General features: G+C 43.5%; 1 protein-coding gene across 2 annotated transcripts; it reads right to left on the bottom strand.

Moving 5' to 3' along the window:
- Positions 1-95: 95 nt before the first annotated feature.
- On the bottom strand, positions 96-16,477 carry LOC118368868 (T-lymphocyte surface antigen Ly-9-like). 2 transcript variants are annotated; one of them, XM_035753316.2, is made up of 7 exons: positions 16,312-16,477; positions 6,957-7,250; positions 6,518-6,787; positions 1,557-1,646; positions 1,259-1,317; positions 1,044-1,088; positions 96-887 (listed from the first exon to the last, which is right to left on the bottom strand). In XM_035753316.2, exons 1-7 carry the CDS (start codon positions 16,424-16,426, stop codon positions 807-809), a joined length of 954 nt encoding a protein of 317 aa, XP_035609209.1. In that variant the 5' UTR covers positions 16,427-16,477; the 3' UTR covers positions 96-806. The 2 variants fall into 2 exon arrangements, with proteins under 2 accessions (XP_035609209.1, XP_035609210.1); XM_035753317.2 differs by lacking the exon at positions 1,259-1,317.
- Positions 16,478-24,557: the final 8,080 nt, after the last annotated feature.

Here is a 24,557-nt window from a genome sequence, read left to right as displayed (position 1 = left end):
TATGACACAAAATGTACTTTAAATTATATTATTTCAAGTTTTAAACAGCATTTATTTTTCTCAGACAACAATTATTGTTCAGTAAATCAGAAATGCAATGTTATGTATACATTTATTATGAATAAAATGTGTCTCTATAATTATTCAATTTTATCTCTGTCCTTTTTTTAGTCAGGTCAGTAAATAAATATCAATTACGGTCCCATTCTGATTTGCTTCTAATAGCACCAAAAATTAGAACAGGACACGGTATAAATAGTTTTAGTTACTTAGCTCTGTGGTCCTGGAATTCTGTCATGAACACATTTTAAAATGTGATGATCTAGTTTCGTTGGTGGAGTTTAAACACTTGATCGATGTATATATCATAGAAGAGTGTAATTGTTTTTAGGCCAGTTGTTTTTAGTTAAGACATTTGTGATTTTAATGTACAATGTTTTTGTTGTAATGTATGTGTGTTTATAGTTTTGTTTAATGCAAATAAATTCATAAAAAATCCTACAATGTGATTTTCTGGATTTTTCTTTCTCATTTTGTCTGTCATAGTTGAAGTGTACCTATGATGAAAAGTACAGGCCTCTCTCATCTTTTTAAGAAGGAGAACTTGCACAATTTGTGGCTGACTAAATACTTTTTTGCCCCACTGTATATGAGGAACAATAAAGGGAGAAGATTGCAATCATGAAAAAAATAAGCAGCAAATGTCAGAAATGTGCAAGTTGTGATAAAAGTTAACAGTAACATCCATCTACAGACTGTAGCCTTGGATGCAGAGATATAAGGCCCATCCTATGAACACATCCTGCTCAGCTCACAAGTACTTCCTGGTAGGCAGAAGAGGGCGCTTTTGGGCGTCCAACTTTGATCTCGTTGTACAGAGTCTGCGGCTAAATGTGACAAACAACCAAGAAGAAACTGTTTCAGCATCATGAAAGGTAGACCATTTCCAAAGTAGACTACATGGCCTGCCATTCCCTCATAGACTGTTTTGTTAGATTTTTGCTCAACGATATCAGATATGACCATTCATGTCTCGCTCTCACCTTGTTCAGTCTTGGTTCAGCCAGATCATCCACTGTCCCTCTTGTCTGGAATAAAAACAGAAATAGGTACTTAAGCCCATAAACACAATGGATGAACACTGCACAAAACATCAAAATACTGCACGTGCAGAAAATACACAGCAACAGAAATTACAGTTGGCTACACATACATGGGCTTACACAAATTCAGATACATAACGGCAATGCATACTTACATCTTTATTTATTGTACTGCCCATAACATCCGCATATATTGTCTTGTCATTTTGATATACTGTGTTTGACAAGAACAAAATATCAACCAATCAGATCGATACTAAACAGGATATCCACAAACATAAACAGGATAAATGAGACACTTATGAGGCTCCTCTCTCTTTTTCCAATTTCCTTAATATTCCAAGGCCAAAAGTCTCGAATTATGCTTATGCAACATCATAATCATCCTCAGAATACTTGCAGAGCCATCTGAAATGTTAGTTCATAAAGTTGAGGGCCCTGTGCAGTACATACCCGTGTTACAGTGGCCCCTGCAGCAATACACTGCCACCGCTACAATGAGGGTCAACACCACTACAATGCAGATGATACACCACACCAGCCCTGTCAATCACAACACCCATATCAATGTTATGCTATTAGACCATAGAGTATAACTACAGTCACCACCAAAATGATTTGAACTCTTGATAAAGATGAGCAAAAAAGACTATGAAATGAATCATTCAAATACTGAGCTATATTGTATAATCAAAACTATTTGGGAAATTATATTATTTTATAGTATCACATTTGCTCAGTAAACATTTTCTTCTCAAAAAGATAGGTGTCAAAATGATCGACATCCCTGTTTTAAATACTCCAGCACCCTTCCCTTGCGAAGATAACAACACTGAGCCTGTTTTAACAAAACAAAAACAAAAATCTCCCCAATTTCATGATATCAATTGGTAGTTACAGTCTAGTCCCATCACTGCAACTCCCGTGCGGACTCGGGAGAAGCGAAGGTCGAGAGCCACGCGTCCTCCAAAAGACAACCCTGCCAAGCCGCACTGCTTCTTGACACACTTGCCCGCTTAACCTGGAAGCCAGCCGCACCAATGTGTCAGAGGAAACACTGTACAACTGGCGACCGTGTCAGCGTTTATGCACCCGGCCCACCACAGGAGTTGCTAGAGCGCGATGGGACAAGGACATCCCAGCTGGCCAGACCTTCCCCTAACCCGGACAATGCTGGGCCAATTGTGCGTCGCCTCATGGGTCTCCCGGGCGGCTGCGACCTAGCCCGGGATCAAACCGGATCTGTAGTGACGCCTCAAGCACTGCAGTGCCTTAGACTGCTGCGCCACTTGGGAGGCCTCAGATTCATGATATCCTTCGTCTGCGCCTATGGACCGTCCTCTTCAATTCAAACCACAGGTTTTCAATGGGGTTCAGAGACTGAGATGGCCATTGCAAAATGTTGATTTTGTGGTACATGTCCTGGCAGAGGCAACCAGGTTTTAATCATGAAGTACTTTGAAAGGCTGGTTTTGGCACACATCAACTCCATCATCCCAGACACCCTAGACCAGGGGTGTCAAACATACGGCCCGCGGGCCGGAACCGGCCCCCAAGGAGGTTCGATCAGGCCCGCAGGATAATTTGAAAGTGGAAAAAATGCATAAAAGACATGGAATTAATATTTTTAATTCGCTGCAATTCATGGATTATCCGCTAAGGGGCGCACTCTTTCCATCAGAGTAGAAGACAAGCCGCATCACTGAGACAGACTGAAAACAGCAGACGGTATCAATGCGCCATCTGCTGCTTGTTACGACGTTGTTAATACCTTGGTCTCTACCTCTCCGCTACACCCTCATTAGCCAAAATGTCGTTATCCAAATACAAGTCCAGACTAGACTAACACCTTTAAAATGCTGCCTTAGATACTGTTTGCATTGAAAGAATACAGCTCTGTGAAGATGAATCCTTACTGTGGTGATTTAAAAAATGTGCACTTTAATGTTAGTCAGCAGCTTCAAAACAAAAGTTGTGTGATGGAATTCTACTGTTCATACAACTCCATACATTTTCAGTATGTATTGTATGTGTATGTATGTTTCATGTATGAAGTTTACAGATTTACAGGACAGGCGAACACTTTCTTCATTACACATTTAAAATCACTCTCCTTAGTTTGTAAGGTGTACGCAGGGATTACATTTAGATTTTATATGCGTATGTGTAAGTGGTTTAAAAATTCCTTTCTTTAAAAGTCTCATTTAATCTTAAAGTGTATTACTATATTTTTCAGTACCAATTAAAGTTTTGTGCCTTTGTACAATCAGTGGGATCAGTTGCAATGCATATTTGTGAATGATAAAAGTAAATTGCACATTTGTCTAAGGAAATATGAGGTGTTTCATGAAATGTTTTGTAAAAGGATAGTTCATTAAATTTCAATATTTTCCTAATGTTCTTGTGCTTCTTTACACCAAAACAAAGGAAAGACATGATATTTTGGTTATTTATAGCAGAGTATGGTATAATTTTAATGGTCCGGCCCACTTGACATCTCCCTAGGCCGTATGTGGCCCACGATGCGAAATGAGTTTGACACCCCTGCCCTAGACCCACTCCAATTTGCATACCGCCCCAACAGATCCATAGATGATGCATTCTCAATTGCACTCCCGTACTTCTCTCACCCACGGCAGGTCGCCTAGTGATTAGTGCGTTGGGCCAGTAACAGAAAGGTTGCTAGATCGAATCCCAAAAAATATAAAAATCTGTCATTCTGCCCCTGAACAAGGCAGTTAACCCACTGTTCCTAGACCGTCATTGAAAATGAGAATTTGTTCTTATCTGATTTGCCTCGTTAAATAAAGGTAAAATAAAAAAAGTTCACACCTGTTTTTTCAGTGAGGGATAAAACACCAAAAACAAACCAGGCTAAGACATGAAACTGTGTTCCAATGTATTATTTCTCCTAACCGTTCTTTTACTTTATTTCTTCTGTCCTCAATAATGAATTTCCTTTCTGTGCACCAGTACCAGTCAAAAGTTTAGACACACCTACTCATTCAAGGGTTTTTCTTTATTTGTACTATTTTCTACATTGTAGGATAATAGTGAAGACATTAAAACCATGAAATAACACATATGGAATCATGTGATAACCAACATGTTTTTAAACAAATCAAAATATATTTTATATTTGAGATTCTTCAAAGTAGCCGCCCTTTGCCTTGATGACAGCTTTGCACACTCTTGGCATTCTCTCAACCAGCTTCATGAGGTAGTCACCTGGAATGCATTTCAATTAACAGGAGTGCCTTGTTAAAAATTAATTTGTGGAATTTCTTTCATTCTTAATGCGTTTGAGCCCATCAGTTGTGTTGTGACAAGGTAGGGATGGTATACAAAAGATGGCCCTATTTGGTAAAAGACCAAGTCCATATTATGGCAAGAACAGCTCAAATAAACAAAGAGAAACAACAGTCCATCATTACTTTAAGACATGAAGGTCAGTCAATCCGGAAAATGTCAAGAACTTTGAAAGTTTCTTCAAGTGCAGTCATAAAAACTGTCTCTCATGAGGACTGCCACAGGAAAGGAAGACCCAGTGTTACCTCTGCTTCAGAGGATAAGTTCATTAGAGTTAACTGCAGCTCAGATTGCAGCCCAAATAAATGCTTCACTGAGTTCAGACACATCTCATCATCAACTGTTCAGAGGAGACTGCATGAATCCGGCCTTCATGGTCGAATTGCTGCAAAGAAACAACTAATAAACAACACCAATAAGAAGATACTTATTTTTACCCCCCCAATTTGTAGTTACAGTCCTGTCCCATCTCTACAACTCCCGTAAGGGCTCAGGAGAGGTGAAGGTCGAGAGCCATGTGTCCTCCGAAACACAACTCAGCATAGCCGCACTGCTTCTTGACACAACGTCCCCTTAACCCGGAAGCCAGCCGCACCAATGTGTTGGAGGAAATGCCGTACACCTGGCGACCATGTCAGCATGGATTGCACTCAGCCCACCACAGGAGTCGCTAGTGCACGATGGGACAGTAATATCTCTGCCAGCCAAACCCTCCCCTAACCCGGACGTCCCAAGGGTCTCCCGGTCGCAGCTGGCTGCGACAGAGTCTGGACTCTAACCAGGTTTTCTAGTGGCACAGTTAGCACTGCGATGCAGTGCCTTAGACCACTGCGCCACTCAGGAGGCCCTTAGATTTGCTTGGGCCAACAAACATGAGAAATCTGACCTTTTGTCTGATGAGTCCAAATTGGAGATTTTTGGTTCCAACCGTCGTGTCTTCATGAGACACAGAGTAGGTGAACGGATGATCTCCGCATGTGTGGTTCCCACTGTGAAACATGGATGTGGAGGTGTGATGGTGTGGCGGTGCTTTGCTGGTGACACTGTCAGTGATTTATTTAGAATTCAAGGCACACTTAACCAGCATGGCTACCACAGCATTCTGCAGCGATACGCCATCAGATCTGGTTTGCGCTTAGTGTGACTATCATTTGTTTTTCAACAGGACATTGACCCAACACGCCTCCAGGCTGTGTAAGGACTATTTGACCAAGAAGGAGAGTGATGGAGTGCTGCATCAGATGACCTGGCCTCCACAATCACCTGACCTCAATCCAATTGAGATGGTGTGGAATGAGTTGGACCGCAGAGTGAAGGAAAAGCAGCCAACAAGTGCTCAGCATATGTGGGAACTCCTTCAAGACTGTTGAAAAGCATTCCTCATGAAGCTGGTTGAGAGAATGCAAATTGTGCAAAGCTGCCATCCAGGCAAAGGGTGGCAACTTTGAAGAATCTCAAATATAAAATATATTTTGATTTCTTTAACACTTTTTTGGTTACTACATGATTCCATATGTGTTATTTCATAGTTTTGATGTCTTCACTGTTATTCTACAATGTAGAAAATAGTAAAAATAAAGAAAAAACCTTGAATGTGTAGGTGTGTCCAAACTTTTGGCTGGTACTGTAGATTAAACAAATACCTATGTGAGAATGTTGTTCACACCATAGTCCCCTCCTAGATCATCACAGAACTTTTGACCCTGGCACTTAACCTCCCTCTGCAACTGGATCATGGACTTCCTGACAGGCCGACCCCAGGTGGTAAGGGTAGGCAACATTACATCATCGCAGAAGAGGGTGCAGGAGTATTGAAAAAAGGGGTGCCAATAATGTTGGCACCTACAGTATCTTTTTGAGAAAATAAATGATTAATTGTTAAACAAAATCTCTTTCTCTGAGCCTTTGTGTTTTTTTGAGCATACACTATATGCTCAGTATTTATCATCTTTATCAAGGGAGCCAATAATTTTGGAGGTGACTATATATTAAGCTCTAAAACATGTCTAACAGAATATTAAGAGAATATTACATTATATTTGATAAGATAAGCTTATCAGCACACTGAAAAGTGTATGGAGTGGATTATTATTATATCTAGTTACCTGGGATGGTTGTGTCATTACTACACTTTACTGTTGTAGAGGCAGATTTCTCACTGACTGTGTTGGAGGCAGTGCAGGTTACACTGATGTCTCCGTCTGCTGGTGACAGAGAGAAGTGTATCTGCTGGTCATCCCTGTATGTTTCATTCCCTCTCTCCCAGGTGTAGGAGATGTTGGAGCAGACTGACACGTTGCACAGCAGCCACACTGAACAGGACTGGTTGGCCAATAGCGTGATCTCCTCCTGGATCACCACCTTGGATATAGGCTCTGATCAACCAAGAGAGAGAAAAAGAGAGTTGTAAAATCATTCTCCAACGTCTAACAAATGATTAAATGTAAAATGTTGTCAATAACACTACAGTCATAGACAATTAAATCAAAGTATGAGAAAAAAGCTGATAACTGCCTATCGTGGACTTTAGTGCAGCAAACTCACCCTGTATTGTTAGTCTGTATGTAGTAGTCAACTCTTCCCAATTTTTCTCATAGGTTGCAATGTAAGTTCCTCTGTCTTTTTCACTCAGATTCTTAATGCACAGAGAGTGGTTCAGTGGATTATACTCCACTTTCTCCTGGTATTTAGGAGAGACCTTTCTGTCAGAAACTATTATGGTACTATTGACCTTCCAACTTTGTCTTCGAAGCTCCTGCGGTGGTTCTGCTACAGCCAGGTACACCGAACCCCCCCTCAATCCATACAGGTCCTTCGGAGGGACTTCAGCCCAGATCCCTAAACAGAGAGGAATAGTTTGCACCTGTTCTTTCAGCGAGGGATAAAATACCAAAAACAAACCGGGCTAAGACATGAAACTGTGTTCCAATGTATTATTTCTCCTAACCGTTCTTCTGTCCTCAATAATGAATTTCCTTTCCTTTCAGCTTCATGAGGAATGCTTTTCGAACAGTCTTGAAGGAGTTCAAGAGTTGTTTAAGGAAGTCAGAATGAACTGTTTTGCTGCCAGATCAGGCTTTATTGATAGCCAGGTGTAGCAGTGGTAAGGATTCACTCCATGTGTCACGTTGGTATAAAGGATCCGGGGACAGGCTCAGGAATGCGTAATAGTTTTTTTTAATACACCCAAATTACAGCGTGCCATGTAAAGGCACGGGGACGAAGACCAAACAAACAAGTATATAAAACACAGGGTGAGACCCAAACACAAGAGCGAGGAGTACATTGTTATTCAATGTAGACCCGAAAACATCTGCACAATACAAGCGCCACGAAAGCCAAAACAACAAGGCACAGGTTGCTCACACGACCAACGGACATTGGAACAATAAATCAGTGATGAAATGGGGACCAGGTGTGCGTAATGTCACAGTTCAGTTCCTAGAGGCCGGTGACTTAGACCTCCAAACCTGGTGCATGGAAAAAGCAACAGTAGCGGAGAGATCCGTGACAGTATCCCCCCTCCCCCTCCCAGACGCACCAGTGTGGTTCGATCAGGACCCGTTGCAGCTGTGGAAGTTGCTGCAGCGTTGGACGGACCAGTTCATGCGGCGTCGGACAGACCAGTTGTGGCGGCGTAAGAAGGGCCATTCCCGCTGTCTCCCATAATGGTTGATCTGTCACAGATCCCTCCGGTACTGCTGCTCTTTCAGTGCACCACGTTCGGAGGTCTACCTCACCGGCCTCTAGGAACTGAACTGTGTCAATACGCACACCTGGTCCCCCTTTCCTGACTGATATTTGTATAAATGTGCCCTTTGGTTCACCATTGGGGCTGTTGATTAATGTTCCAATGTCCGTTGTGCCTGTGAGTACCTGTGTTGTGTTGTTTTGGCTTTTGTGCCGTTTGGATGTGCATATATGATTACGGGTCTCGTCCGTGGTGTATCATTGTGCGCTTGTGTTTTTGGGTCTCGTTCCATGTATGTATTACGGGTCTCGCCCCGTGTATTAATTAATTCAAGGTACTCCTCGCTCTTTTGTTTGGGTTTCAACCATGTGTTTTGTATACATGTTTGTTTGGTCTTTCTCCCCGTGCCTTTACAATACACGCTGTAATTTGGGTCAATAAAAAACGCTATTACGCATTCCTTCGCCTGTGTCCTGATCTTTCACACAACGTGACACCATGGTGCTGAAAAGAAGGTTTTGCAGTTGGGACAGGTTAATGTAGGCCCTAACAGTTTGTGGGCACCGTTTGTTATAGTGCAATTAATGTGTTGTGTTGTGTAGTGGCTTTGCTGGCATGCATACAATTTTAGTTTTTTTTTGTGTTTGGCCGACCAAGATTTACATGCTAAAATTGTTTTAAGTCCACATAGTCCACGGTTCCATAATGCATATATATTTTATATATAAAGAGTCCATCATGCTAAAAAATGTTTTGTAAATAACAAACGAATCCATAATTGTACTGTGTAATGCCGTGCTCGGGACTACTTCAGCAGGAGGTCGCCGTCACTCACAGCCACGTTGTAATCTTCGAGCCCATTTGGTTGTTTAGATACCATTTATTGACCACTAGACGAACATTCTGCTTCTCTGCTCGGATCCTTTTGAAAGTTGGATACAGGTCACATTGTCTCTCCTCTATTCCATGGGGAAATTGTTAATAAAGAACGGGGTGTTCTTCAGTTCCCTACCCTGTTATAACAAGGCAATTTTCATTTTGTAGTGAGTGAGCATAGCTATGATAGGACGGGGACTTCCCTCCCCTCTTTCGCCGAAATGGTGAGCCCTTTGAAAAACAATTGTATCTAACTGTTTTTTGTGAATTGAGTATATAGTATGCTTATTGGTCATAGTATGGATATATTTAATATGCCAAAAGTTCCCGGATGTTGTACTATTTTCATACTTTTAGGGCCCATCATGCAATTCTTCACAAAATGGGCGTGGCTAGTTGAGCAATGTAATAAAGTAATGACTTTTCAAATAAGTTACCTTACACGTTATGTTGGCTGACAATTTGTTAGCTACGCTATTCTTGCGAACCGCATAGCATTACAGCAGTATGTACCGGTATGTTAGCTAGTTACCTAACGTTAGTTGGATACTAATACATCGAACTCGCCAGGTAGTATATACTATCTGCTATCTAATTAACTAACCAACGTTTATTGACTTGATTATTCACATCCTTCTTAGCTAAGTGGTATAATCATTGTGCGTTTCAATGGACATTATTAATCCTCGCTATTCAATGGACACTGTTAATTCTGGTTAATCTACTTCGATTTCAGAGAACTCTCTTACACCGTTGAATATGGCCGCTGTCAGCAAACATGGGCAAAAAAAGCACAATAACTTGTTTCCAGCAGCACAGTTACAGTCACCAAAGCTCTGGATAACATGAAAACAGCCTAACCAGCGCTGCTATGGCGAGTAAAATGATCAGAGTGAGGTGTTCTCTCATTTGTTTCTGGAAGTAGGGAGCCAACATAAACCAGTTAGCTTGGGTGCTTGACTGCCATCCTACTCCTCGGCCAGAGTGTCCAGTGTGGGCTCTGAACACTCCGAGAGCGAAACGCTTTGAATTTACAATCTGACAACGTTCTGGATTTACGAATGCCCAGAGCGCACTCTGGCACTGCATATTGAATTTACGACCCCCCCCCGAAAATCGTAAAATGTTTAGCTGGTAATTTATTATGCTAACAATAGCAACAGCATCAACTTCCGGTGGACAGGCTAAGCTCTAGTACATGCAACTGAAATGATACCGTTCATTTACAGTATACTGAAATTAACTTATAGTATGTAGCATATACTCATTAAGTATGTGGTATACAGTATGTTAGTATGGGTATTCGAACACAGTCCTTGACCTTTTCCTCCTTTGACTGATGGTTTTCGTTTTCATCCTCCTTTATTCCCATTATAACAATATTATTCTTCATACTTCTGCACTTTAGATCAAGTAATTCCGATTTCATTGTTTTATTATCATACCGTAGCCTCTCTGCAGTGTCTTTTAGGGAGTCCACGGTAGTTTTCAATATCTTATTTTTCGCTTGTATTTCTTCCATCATTTTATTACTGTAATCCATTCCTGTTTTTAAGGCCTCAAACTCCCCTAGTATCCCAGGCAATACTACATCCAGCTTTTTTAACTGGTCGCTCATGCTTATAAGCAATGCTCTATCTTCTGTTGACATAGTTAGAAAACCTCCCCCTCCAATGTTACATGTTGAATTTTAGACTGCGGCTTCCCTTCAGTTTCGCTAGCAGAGCTCGAGGAAAGGTCTTCTCTTGTTCGCTTTGATGTATCTGATAATTTTTCGAGCATATAAAAACGCTGATCGATAAATAGTTCTCAAGATTCTCTATATTATGCAGAATGCTTGTTTCACAGTTATCAATCAGCTGACCCTAAATTGTTATGATTAATTCATGGGACAAGCTCTGCCTACCACGCTATCCCCCATTATCACCTTGTTACTGTAGCTTCATTAACCTCAGACAATACGAGACTTAACATTCTACATACATGTCATAGAGGAATTAGCTGCCTGCTATACACTAGCTCAGCAACAGTTTTTTGTTTTACTTGTCGACTGCCTTCCGGCCTTTGGGAAGACTCTCATTGTTAGGGCAACATGAACATCTCATTATATATAGAGCTCTGCTCGCCATACAGCCAGACACCCATTTTAAAGTTAAATTCATCGTTAGAATCTTCGTAGGAGCGTAGTTAAATCTCCGAGCTGTTTCCCAAAATCACCACTATTAACGTTACACTTGAAAACGCTCATAAGCTAACGCCTGCCTCAGACCACCTGTAGAACAGTTAAATGCTTTGTTAGACCCTGTTTTGCCCTCTCGTGTCAGTTTATACACAGAAGGTCTCCGCTAAGCATAGAATCACGTGGTTTATCCGTCTCTGTGACCGCAAATAACTTGACTACAAATAAAAAGTTGCCAATTTCTTTGCAATTGATACAACCAAGAGACCTATAAAAACATGCTTCAAATGAAAACCGAGATGACTGCATTAAAATATAAAATCTATAACGTTACTACAGGCCTATTACCTACATTTCACGTTCAAACAACGTAGTTATATGTTGCTACTTGTGATCTACTGTCTATAATATGTCTGACTATATTTCATGCAGAGCACATCCCCATTTGTCCTTCCAGTCTCCAAAGTGCTTTTTCATTTCCCATAAAATGTTTTTTTTTTAAATGGTATACATTAGGCCTATTTGTTGTGTTTCTGAACCCACTGCCCGCAAATCTTATCTATGCTTCAGAGCCAAAAAGTTGTAGGTCTTGATTGTTGACCAATGACACCTGATCAGCATTGGCACGCCAAGTCGGACGCGCATATCCAGATTAGTGACCAGAAAAAAATGGTTTCATTTAAACCAGTTAAGCCTGTTAAAAACAGAGTAGACCTACGTTTATCATTCGTATAAACTACTGTTTAGCAAGCTACTGCTGTCTCATCTTTGCCAGAATTGATTGATCATTTTCATTTTTCATATAGGCGTATTTGACTGGCTACTGGCTAGATGTCTAAAGATAGGCAGTTGTAACATCGCACTGCCTTCAATATTATGGGATGAGGATGAAACATATTCTGTTTAATGTATTATGTTATTTGTGAGGAAGAACAGGGATACCCCTCCAAAGTGATGGGGAGGTGCAGACAGAAAATGCTTTCCATCCGATCCTGCAACCTCAGCTACAGGCCGTATGAATTTTCTTTCTCTGGACGCCAGAGAAGTGACATGATAGCCGGTATCCCTAGTTGATATTGGCTGCTAACACGAATGACTTTCATCTCCAAATGCAGGTGTAAACTGCAGTATTTCTGTAGTGTACTGCCTTTTGAAAAACTGCATCACAATTTATGGCTGTAATGACAGACTGCATTTATTTGTGCAGCGACTGTGAGCGCATGTTCGGGTGTGTACACGTGCGTACGCAGGGTCGCAAGTTTTGTACCACACATTTTGAGGGTCCATTGGTCAAACAAGTTTAAAAACCACTGGGATACATAATAGTGGTAACAAATGGAGCTCGGTTCAAAATAATAATGGTAGGCTATCGTATTTCTTACAATATATTTTGACTGGAATTGTGTTAGTCATTGTTATTAAGTGCAGCATTTATGCAAGTTCAAAATAGTTTTGCAAAATACTTTACTCATCAGATTTTGCTGCATTCCCCTCTTGTCATTTTTTTCTCAATGAGTATGTGTCCCAGGATTTTTTTTTTTTGGGGGGGGGGGTGCATTTTCATTGGGTAAGCATTATAATACACCTTTGCCGCCTCAATGTTAGCTGCCTAGGTGGTAATATCTGTCTAGGAGCTGATCCATCATCAGTATTGTGAAATAATTCTAATAGAAAGGTAAGATTTGAATGGAGAAAGTTTATCAGAGCAGTGCTGGCTTTCTTCCGGTTGGAAAACACGTTACATCTTCGTCAGTTGCAGGAAATGGTTAGGGTGAGGGGGTGTAGCTCCATTTTAAGGTGTGAGCATAGAGATGTATAGAGATCGCAACGTTGTATCCGTTCCATTATGGCGTCTGTGTGTGCACGGGCAGCGCCATTGAGGCCATCTCCATTTTGAAGTCGTCAATCTTCTTCTACTACTTCTATGAGTTGGTAAATAAACTGAAAGCGTGTTTAGTGCCACCTGGAGTGTTTGAACAGGTATAAAGACACATTTTAAAATTGACTGCCACCTGCAGTTATGGAATGTTTGAGTATAATTCATTGGCTGATCCCTCCTGATGATCTGATGTAGTTATGTGATCTTTCCTCAACCCATAGGAAGTCCCACCCAGTTGACTACTACAAAATGGTAAAAGTCCTCAATGGCGCTGCCCATGCTAAAACTGGCGTATGAGTCCTCTATACACCTCTATGTGTGTGAGAGTGATTGTGACAAGAAACTGAAATCCACTTCCTGTTGACAAGAGTTTCTGTGCTGAGAACAAGTGTTTGAAGTTTTTACGTGTGAAGGTGATCTGTATCTGAATCACTATTTCCATGGCAAGAAATCAACTTTAGGCCCACATTTATAATAACATATAAATGGACTGAATCATGTCCAAAGGCTTTTTTTTGGTGTCTCAGGGGTAGATTTTTTAAAATAAAAATTTATTTTTTTAAATTTTATATTAAATGGCAAATCCACCACTTTTTTAAATCCTTATTTTCATAATCTCCAGCACAATACCAGTGTCTACATATGTAAAAACGGTCGCATTTGTACGTTTTGTAGAAAGGGAGCAAGAAAATAGAAAGTTGTTTCAGGTTTTCAAAATATATTTACAATGGAAAAAAATATAAACGCAACATGTAAAGTATTGGTTCCATGCTTCATGAGTTGAAATAAAAGATCCCAGACATTTTCCATATGCACAAAAAGCTTATTTCTCTCAAATATTGTGCACACATTTGTTTACATCCCTGTTAGTGAGAATTTCTCATTAGCCAAGATAATCCATCCACCTGACAGGTGTGGCATATCAAGAAGCTGATTAAACAGCATGCTCATTACACAGGTGCACCTTGTACTGGGGATAATAAAAGGCCACACTAAAATGTGCAGTTTTGTCACACAATGTCACAGATGTCTCATGTTTTGAGGGAGTGTGCAATTGACATGCTGACTGCAAGAATCTCCACCAGAGCTGTTGCCAGAGAATTTAATGTACATTTCTCTACCATAAGCCGACCTCCAACATCGTCTTAAAGAATTTGGCAGTTCATCCAACCGCCAATAAAATCACAGACGAGTGGTCGTGTGGGTGAGCTATTTGCTGACATCAACGTTGTGAACAGAGTGCTCCATGGTGGTGGTATGGTTATGGTATAGGCAGGCAGGCATAAGCTACGGACAATGACCAAAATGGCATTTTATCGATTGCAATTTAAATGTACAGAGATACCGTGACGAGATCCTGAGGCCCATTGTCATGCCATTTATCCACCGCCATCACATCACACATGTTTCAGAATGATAATGAACGGTCCCATGTCTCAAGGATCTGTATACAAGTCAGGAAGCTGAATATGTCTCAGTTCTTCCATGGCCTGCATACTCACCAGACATGTCACCCAATGAGCATGTTTGGGATGCTCCAGATCAACGTGTATGACAACGTGCTTTTTTATGGCAGTTTTGGAGCAGTGGCTTCTTCCTTGCTGAGTGGCCTTTCAAGTTATGTCGATATAGGACTCGTTTTACTGTGGATATAGATACTTTTGTACCCGTTTCCTCCAACATCTTCACAAGGTCCTTTGCTGTTGTTCTGGGATTGATTTGGACTTTTTGCACCAAAGTACGTTAATCTCTAGGAGACAGAACGCGTCTCCTTCCTGAGCGGTATGACGGCTGCGTGGTCCCATGTTGTTTACGGAGCTGTGAGGGGAACGGCACCTCAGTACCTCCAGGCTCTGATCAGGCCCTACACCCAAACAAGGGCACTGCGTTCATCCACCTCTGGCCTGCTCGCCTCCCTACCACTGAGGAAGTACAGTTCCCGCTCAGCCCAGTCAAAACTGTTCGCTGCTCTGGCCCCCCAATGGTGGAACAAACTCCCTCACGACGCCAGGACAGCGGAGTCAATCACCACCTTCCGGAGACACCTGAAACCCCTCCTCTTTAAGGAATACCTAGGATAGGATAAGTAATCCTTCTCATCCCCCCCCCCTTTAAGATTTAGATGCACTATTGTAAAGTGACTGTTCTACTGGATGTCATAAGGTGAATGCACCAATTTGTAAGTCGCTCTGGATAAGAGCGTCTGCTAAATGACTTAAATGTAAATGTAAATGTTGTTTATACTTGCATACTATTGTTTGTACAGCTGAACGTGGTACCTTCAGGCGTTTGGAAATTGCTCCCAACGATGAACCAGACTTGTGGAGGTCTACAATTGTTCTTCTGAGGTCTTGGCTGATTTATTTTGATTTTCCCATGATGTCAACCAAAGAGGCACTGAGTTTGAAGGTAGGCCTTGAAATACATCCACAGGTACACCGCCAATTAACTCAAATGATGTCGTTCAGCCTATCAGAAGCTTCTAAAGCCATGCCATCCTTTTCTGGAATTTTCCAAGCTGTTTAAATGCACAGTCAACTTAGTGTATGTAAACTTCTGACCCACTGGAATTGTGATACTGAATCTGTCTGTAAACAATTTTTGGAAAAATGACTTGTGTCATGCACAAAGTAGATGTCCTAACCGACTTGCCAAAACTATAGTTTGTTAACAATACATTTGTGGAGTGGTTGAAAAACGAGTTTTAATGACTCCAACATAAGTGTATGTAAACTTCCAACTTCAATTGTACATATTACCTAAATGACCTTGACTGACTTCCCCTGCACATTGACTCGGTACCCTTGAATATAGCCTTGTTATTGTTGTTTTATTTTGTTACGATTTTTCCTTTAGTTTATTTAGCCAATATTGTCTTACTTATTTGTTTAAAACTCTGCATTGTTGATTAAGCACTTGTAAATAAACATTTCACGTTAAGGTGTTCGACGTGTGTGACAAATACATTTTGATTTGATTTGATTTGAAAAGCTATTGGCCCAACCACACAAGCACAGACCGAATGTGTTTCATTAAAAAACACCATACATGTTTATCTGAATATAGGCAGAGGTGTTATCACGCAGTAATAAAGTAAACATTTTGAGCAATACAACCAATCACTGACAAGGTATTCCACATTCAACACACACTATTCAAAAACCAACAAGGAAGTTAGGGAAAGCTAACTGCATTCATAACTTTATCATACACATGTTATACATACTGTAAAAAACATGAGGAGGAGAAAGTAAATAATCCATACAAAACGTACCATAGTGGAGGATAGAGAGTAGGAGTATTCCCTGTTTGGAGAAGCAGGAGAGGGGACCACCAGACATCTCTGTTAGGAGTTGTGTCTGTTTCCTCTGGCTGTACGTCCTCCTCATCTATCTCTGACTGGTAGATAGCTAGACTCACCAAAACACACAGAGAAGAGAGAGAGACATCATTTGATGAGGGCTGCGGTTCTAGAAAAGACTTCCGGTCTTTTAGTTGAAAAGGAAGTTACACTCTATACTCGTTCTCTGAAAAAAAAAACTTCACTCAGCTGCAGAGTTATAGACGATGAGGAGTGGCCATGTTTTGGGTCTGTCACTGTGTCCATCAGTCTGATACTGGTGGTTTTTGGAGTGTTTCCTAGTTGCTGGTTATGTTGGTCATGTTATTTTACAGGTAACAATATTTTTGGAACTTTATGAGCAGACCACTTCGAAGAAGAGAAATGGAGGGAAAGAGAGACAGAGAGGGTGAGAGGAGGGAGAGAGAGAGAAGGGAGAGAGAGAGAAGGGAGAGAGAAAGAAGGGAGAGAGAGAGAGACAGAAGGGAGAGAGAGAGAGAAGGAAGAGAGACAGGAGAGAGAGAGGGACAGAGAGAGGAGAGAGAGATGAGGGAGGGAGAGAGAGAGAAAGAAAGAAAGAGAAGGGAGATATAGTGAGAGAGTTAGAGAGAGAGCTAAAGAGTGAGAGAGAGCGAGATTGAGTGAGCATAGCCTTGCTATTGAGAGAAGCCGCCATAGGCAGACGTGTCTCTCAAGAGAAGATAGTCTATGTGTACACTGCCCACAAAATGAGGTGGACACCTAGCTGCACTTCCTATCCTCCTGCCAAATGTATGACCATATTAGAGACAGATATTTCCCTCAGATTACACAAACCCCAAAAGAACAAATCCAATTTTGATAAACTCCCATATCTATTGGCTGAAAAACCACAGTGTACCATCACAGCAGCAACATTTGTGACTTGTTGCCACAAACACAATTGTAAATTCAGCCCGTATTTATCTATTTGCACATCATTACAACACTGTATATAGTCATAATAATAATATGCCATTTAGCAGACGCTTTTATCCAAAGCGACTTACAGTCATGTGTGCATACATTCTACGTATGGGTGGTCCCGGGAATCGAACCCACTACCCTGGCGTTACAAGCGCCATGCTCTACCAACTGAGCTACAGAAGGACCATAATATGTATAATATGTATATTGTCTTGGAGCTTTTTGTGTGTAATGTCTAAATGTTTTTTTAGTCTTTTGTTTAGGATCTATTTCACTTGCTTTGGCAATGGCAATGTAAACATATGTTTCCATATGTTTTCATAAAGAACTTTGAATTTAATTGAATTGAGAGAGAGAGACTTAGAGACAGAGACAGAGGATGTGATAATACAGTGTGTGCAGTTCTACATATTGGCCTCATATGCCTGCAGAAGGGTTTGCATGAGCTATCCTGCATACTCATGGTACATGAAAAACCCGCCCATGTGCTTTCAGGAGGAAGTGGTTCCATGTTTACTTACAATTGCCCCCCTTCTACGTTTCAATTAACATGTTGTTGTGATGTAACTTCCTGTGACTGGTAGTCTCCATGGCGACCGGCTTCTGACTCTCAGGAGCAGTGACCTTAGAGATTTTACTACATTTCTGGAGGGGCTATGTCATGGACACTTAAAATTCCAAAATGGGGTAAAGATGTCAGCCATATTATTCAGGGAGAAATCCAAACCAGTCTAATTGGAATGAATGGCAGAATCGGCATAATCCTGATTTTACTTATGCAGGAAAATAAGAGTAAAGCATGTAATATATCAGAAATTGTGCAATAGAATTATTGTCAACCTAAATATTTGTCAAATAATTATAAATATACTTTATATACCAATTCTCTGTATAAGTAGCCTCCAAAATATACACAGAGTATACAAAACATTAAGAACACCTGCTCTTTCCATGACATAGACTGACCAGGTTAATCAAGGTGAAAGCTATCATCCCTCATGTCACTTGTTACTTCGATCATGTCACTTTGATCAGTGTAGATGAAGGTGAAGGTTAAAGAAGGATTATTAAGCAGTGACACAATTGAGACATGGATTGAGGTGAACGGCCAAGACAAAATATATATATATATATTTCTCCCCAATTTCATGGTATCCAATTGGTAGTAGTTACAGTCTTTTCTCATCGCTGCAACTCCCGTATGGACTCAGGAGAGGCACGCGTCATCCGAAACACAACCCAACCAAGCCGCACTGCTTCTTGACACAACGTACATCCAACCCGGAAGCCAGCCACACCAATGTGTCAGAGGAAACACAGTACACCTGGCGACCTGGTCAGCGTGCACTTCGCCCAGCCCGCCAGTGCACAATGAGACAAGGATATCCCTGCCGGCCAAACCCTCCCTAACCTGGATGACCCTGGGTCAATTGTGCGCCGCCCCATGGGCCTCCCGGTCGCGGACGGCTGCGATAGAGCTTGGGCTCGAACCCAGCATCTCTAGTGGCACAGCTAGCACTGTGATGCAGTGCCTTAGACCACTGCACCACCCGGGAGGCCGCAAGACAAAATATTGAAATGCCTTTGAATAGGGTATGGTAGTAGATGCCAAGCGTGTCAAGAACTTCAACGCTCTTGGGTTTTTCACGCTTAACAGATTCACGTGTGTATCAAGAATGTACCACCACCCAAAGGACATCCAGCCAACTCGAGTCAACATGGGCCAGCATCCCTGAGGAATGCTTTTGACACCTTGTGGAGTACATGCCCAGACGAATGGAGGCTGTTCTGAAGGCAAAACGGGGGGAAGGGGGTGTGCAACTCAATATTAGGAAGGTGTTTCTAATGTATGCTCAGTGTATGTGAATGAAAAATGTCAATTCATGTATTATTGGAAAGCTGTCATGCTATTATGATACAATTTCTGTCACGGTCGTTATAATGAGGAGACCAAGGCGCAGAGTGGTAAGCTTGCACAGTTATTAAATAAAGAATGAACACTGAACAAAACTAACAAAAACAACAAAATGAACCGTGAAGCTAATATGGCTAGTGCAGAACAGGCAACTAGACATAGAATAACAACCCACAAAATACCCAAGGAATATGGCTACTTAAATATCGTCCCCAATCAGAGACAACGATTAACAGCTGCCTCTGATTGAGAACCAATCTAGGCAACCATAGACATATAAACACCTAACTTACAAAAAAACCCTAGACATACAAAACCCCCTAGACAATACAAAACTAAACAAACCACCCTCGTCACACCCTGATCTAACAGAAATCATAAAGAAAACAACGATAACTAAGGTCAAGGCGTGACAGTACCCCCAACCCCCAAAGGTGCGGACTCCCGGCCGCAAACCTAAACCTAAATGGGAGGGTCTGGGTGGGCATCTAACTTTGGTGGCGGCTCTGGTTCTGGACGCCGCCACCCTTCTTTACACTGATCCGTGGATCATCGCCGGAGGCTCTGGACTGCAGATCCTCGCCGTAGGCCCCGGGCTGCTGGGGACCGTCGCTGGAGGCTCCGAACTGGGGACCGTCGCTGGAGGCTCCGGACTGGGGACCGTCGATGGAGGCCCCGGACTTGGGATTGTCGATGGAGGCTCAGGGACTGTGGCCCGTCGCTGGAAGCTCCGGACTGTGGCCTGTCGCTGGAGGTTCCAGACTGTGGCCCGTCGTTGGAGGTTCCAGACTGTGGCCCGTCGTTGGAGGGTCCGGACTGTGGCCCGTCGTTGGAGGCTCCGGACTGGGGACCGTCGACGTAGGCTCCGGACTGTGGATCGTCGCTGGATGTTCCGGTCTGTGAACTGTCGCCAGAAGCTCTGGACTGGGTACTGTCGCCGGATGCTCTGGACTGGGTACTGTCACCGGACGCTCTGGACTGCCGAGGCGCACTGTAGGCCTGGTGCGTGGTGCCGGCACTGGTGGTACCGGGCTGGTGACACGCACCTCAGGGCGAGTGCGGGGAGGAGGAACTGGACGTACTGGACTCTGGAGGCGCACTGGAGGCCTGGTGCGTGGTGCCGGCACTGGTGGTACTAGGCTGGTGATACACACCTCAGAGCAGGCACAGGACGTACTGGACTGTGGAGGCGCACTGGAGGTCTGGAGTATAGAGCTAACACAACCCGTCCTGGCTGGATGTTAATTTTCGCCCTGCAAATTCAGGGCGCTGGCCCCAGGACACACTGGGCTGTGCACACTCACCGGAGACACAGTGCGCAGAGCCGGTGCAGGATATCCTGGTCGAAGGAGGTATACTGGAGACCAGGAGCGCTGAGCCGGCACCTTCCTTCTTGGCAGGATAACTATTCTAGCCCGGCCAATGCGAGGAGCTGGAATAGAGCGCACCGGGCTAGAATAGCGCACTGGAGACACCGTGCGCTCCACCGCATAACACCTCGCCTGACCAGTTACACACTCCCCACAGTAAGCACGAGGAGTTGGCGCAGGTCTCCAACCTGATTCATGCAATCTCCTCCTGTTCTCCGCCTAATAAATTTCTCCGGGCTGCCTCCGAGAATGTCTGTCTGTCTATCTGTCTGTCTGACCACATAGGTCTAAACACATAGACACATAACCCCCCTAACTGGAACAGTGGTCTGACCAACCATGAGGTGAAATATCAGTCAGAGTCAGACAACCACTAATATCATTAATCACCTTGACCTTGTTCTGGTAAATTGCAAGAACTCATAGTCATGCATACTGTACTTAGATTACCAATTCAACACAGTATGGAAACATTCAATATTGTTACCATGTTATATCACATTCTGACCTTTGTTTACTTGGAAGACACCTTTGCAATCATAGGTGTGAATGTGCACATTTACATTTTTCTGTTTATTAAAAACAGTCAAGGCATTTGTGTGTGTTGGTTGTAGAACTACAGTAGTTTAATGTTGAAGTATAGTGAGGTCATTACTATCTTAGATGAGGGGGGTTATAAAATGTTGCACATCACTATATTTTTATCAGAGAAAGGATGTCATGTGTCTCAAGTTCTTCATATGTATTTCTGTTAGTATTTCCTGATGTTGCAACTGAACTATAATTGATCAACCTAAAGTACTAGTTTGGAGAATTCTATTGTATTGCATTATATTGTATTGTATTCTATTACCAGGGGTATTCTTTGTGTATTAAAGTCAGTATCCAATGTAATGTCTAACATTTCATTATAGAGTGAGGCTGTCAACAATGTTGTTTAAACACTGAAATGTTTCCTTCCTAACACTTTTCCTGTAATGTTGAGGAACCCAAGAACTCTATTAGGCTGAAAGGAGAGCTGACCAAAGTAGGTTGGTTGTATGGAATAGTTGACCATGAGGACAATATCTGTTTACTGTAACAAAGCATTAATTCCATCTGGTGGATAAAAAAGTTTATTAAAAAATCATGATGCAAAGATACTGTAAAAGTACAGGTTATTAGAAGCAAACATGTATATGTGTCACGCCCTGACCTTAGTATTCTTTGTTTTCTTTATTATTTTGGTTAGGTCAGGGTGTGATGTGGGTGATGTATGTGTTTTTGTATGTTTATGGGGTTGTTAACCATCTAGGTGTTTATGTATGTCTATGGTTGCCTAGATTGGTTCTCAATTAGAGGCAGCTGTTTATCGTTGTCACTGATTGGGAACCATATTTAGGCAGCCATCTTTTTTTTTTGTATTTTGTGGGTTATTTTCTATGTCTAGTTGCCTGTGTCTGCACTAGTATTATATAGCGTCACGTTTGTTGTTTTTGTATAGTTTGTTAAGTGTTCTTCATTAAGATCATGTATTCATATCACGCTGCGTCTTGGTCTCCTCCATTCAACGAACGTGACAGAATTACCCACCATAAAAGGACCAAGCAGCGTGATAAGGAGGAACTGCGCTTTGTGGAATTGTGGACTCGGGACAAAATACTGGACGGTAAAACATCCTGGACCTGGGAGGAGGTAATGGCAGGGGACAAGACCCTGCCATGGAAGCAGGTGGAGAGAGAACAGGAGGAACGGCGACGATATATGGGTACACGGCTAGCACGGAAGCCCGAGAGGCAGCTCCAATACATTTTTGGGTGGGGCACACAAGGCTAAGTCAGGTAGGAGACCTGAGCCAATTCCTCGTGCTTACCAAGGGGAGCGTGTAATTGGTCAGGCACTGTGTTATGCAGAGATGCGCACACCGTGCACATTTCTAGCCCGGTGCGCTATATTCCAGCTCCTCGCATTGGCCGAGAATGAGCATCCAGCCAGGAAAGAGGGTGCCGGCTCAGCGCTCCTGGTCTCCAGTATACCTCCATGGACCAGGATATCCTGTGCCGGCTCTGCGTACTGTGAGTGTGCACAGCCCTGTGTGTCCTGTGCCAGCGCCCTGCATTTGCAGGGCAAGTATAACCATCCAGTCAGGACGGGTTGTGTCTGCTCTACACTCCAGACCTCCAGTACGCCTCCACAGCCCAATACATCCAGTGCCTGCTCCCCGCACTCGCCCGGAGGTGCGTGTCCCCAGCCCCGTACCACCAGTGCCGTCACCACGCACCAGGCCGCCAGTGCGCCTCCAGGGTCCAGTGCTCCCTGTTCCTCCTCTCTGCACTCGCCCTGAGGTGCATTTCTCCAGCCTGGTACCACCAGTACCGGCACCAAGCACCAGGCCCACAGTGCGCCTCGCTAGTCCAGAGCGTCCGTCGACAGTGCCCAGTCCAGAGCGTCCGTCGACAGTGCCCAGTCCAGAGCGTCCGTCGACAGTGCCCAGTCCAGAGCGTCCGTCGACAGTGCCCAGTCCAGAGCGTCCGTCGACAGTGCCCAGTCCAGAGCGTCCGTCGACAGTGCCCAGTCCAGAGCGTCCGTCGACAGTGCCCAGTCCAGAGCGTCCGGCGACAGTATCCAGTCCAGAGCGTCCGGCGGTAGTCTACAGACCGGAACCTCCTACGACGGGCCACGACGGGCCGCAGTCCGGAAACCTACCACGACGGGCCGCAGTCCGGAACCTACCACGACGGGCCGCAGTCCGGAACCTACCACGACGGGTCGCAGTCCGGAACCTACCAGTCCGGATCCGCCAGAGTCTCCCTCCGGTCCGGATCCGCCAGAGTCTCCCTCCGGTCCGGATCCGCCAGAGTCTCCCTCCGGTCCGGATCCGCCAGAGTCTCCCTCCGGTCCGGATCCGCCAGAGTCTCCCTCCGGTCCGGATCCGCCAGAGTCTCCCTCCGGTCCGGATCCGCCAGAGTCTCCCTCCGGTCCGGATCCGCCAGAGTCTCCCTCCGGTCCGGATCCGCCAGAGTCTCCCTCCGGTCCGGATCCGCCAGAGTCTCCCTCCGGTCCGGATCCGCCAGAGTCTCCCTCCGGTCCGGATCCGCCAGAGTCTCCCTCCGGTCCGGATCCGCCAGAGTCTCCCTCCGGTCCGGATCCGCCAGAGTCTCCCTCCGGTCCGGATCCGCCAGAGTCTCCCTCCAATCCAGAGGCGCCACTCACTCCAGACTCGACCATCAGTCCAGTGGCGTCCTCTAGTCGGCGGTGAGGGTTCCCGCTCCAGAGACATTAAGTAAGTTTGACGAGTCAGAAGTGGAGCGGGGTCCACGTCCCGAGCCAGAACCGCCACCTCGGAGTCATGCCCACCCAGACCCTCCCATATAGGTTTAGGTGTGCGGCCGGGAGTCCGCATCTTTTGGGGGGGATACTGTCACGCCCAGACCTTAGTATTCTTTGTTTTCTTTATTATTTTGGTTAGGTCAGGGTGTGACATGGGTGATGCTTGTGTTTTTGACTGTGTAGGGTTTTTGTATGTTTATGGGGTTGTTAACCATCTAGGTGTTTATGTATGTCTATGGTTGCCTAGATTGGTTCTCAATTAGAGGCAGCTGTTTATCGTTTTCTCTGATTGGGAACCATATTTAGGCAGCCATCTTCTTTGGGTATTTCGTGGGTTATTTTCAATGTCTAGTTGCCTGTGTCTGCATTAGTATTATATAGCTTCACGTTCGGTTTGTTGTTTTTGTATAGTTTGTTAAGTGCTCTTCGTCTTCATTAAAATCATGTATTCATATCACGCTGTGCCTTGGTCTCCTCTATTCAACGAACGTGACTGTGACATTCATATACAAAATATGTTATTCTATCATCTGAATGACAGAAATACTGAATCAATGATAATACATTTCAGTATATTTACAACCCAACAATTCAATACACAATACAAAGCAGATCTTATTACAGTAACTGTTTATAAGATG

The sequence above is a fragment of the Oncorhynchus keta genome, chromosome 35, assembly GCF_023373465.1.
Source record: "Oncorhynchus keta strain PuntledgeMale-10-30-2019 chromosome 35, Oket_V2, whole genome shotgun sequence".
NCBI lineage: Eukaryota > Metazoa > Chordata > Actinopteri > Salmoniformes > Salmonidae > Oncorhynchus > Oncorhynchus keta.
This window is presented reverse-complemented; position numbering and strand designations above follow the sequence as displayed.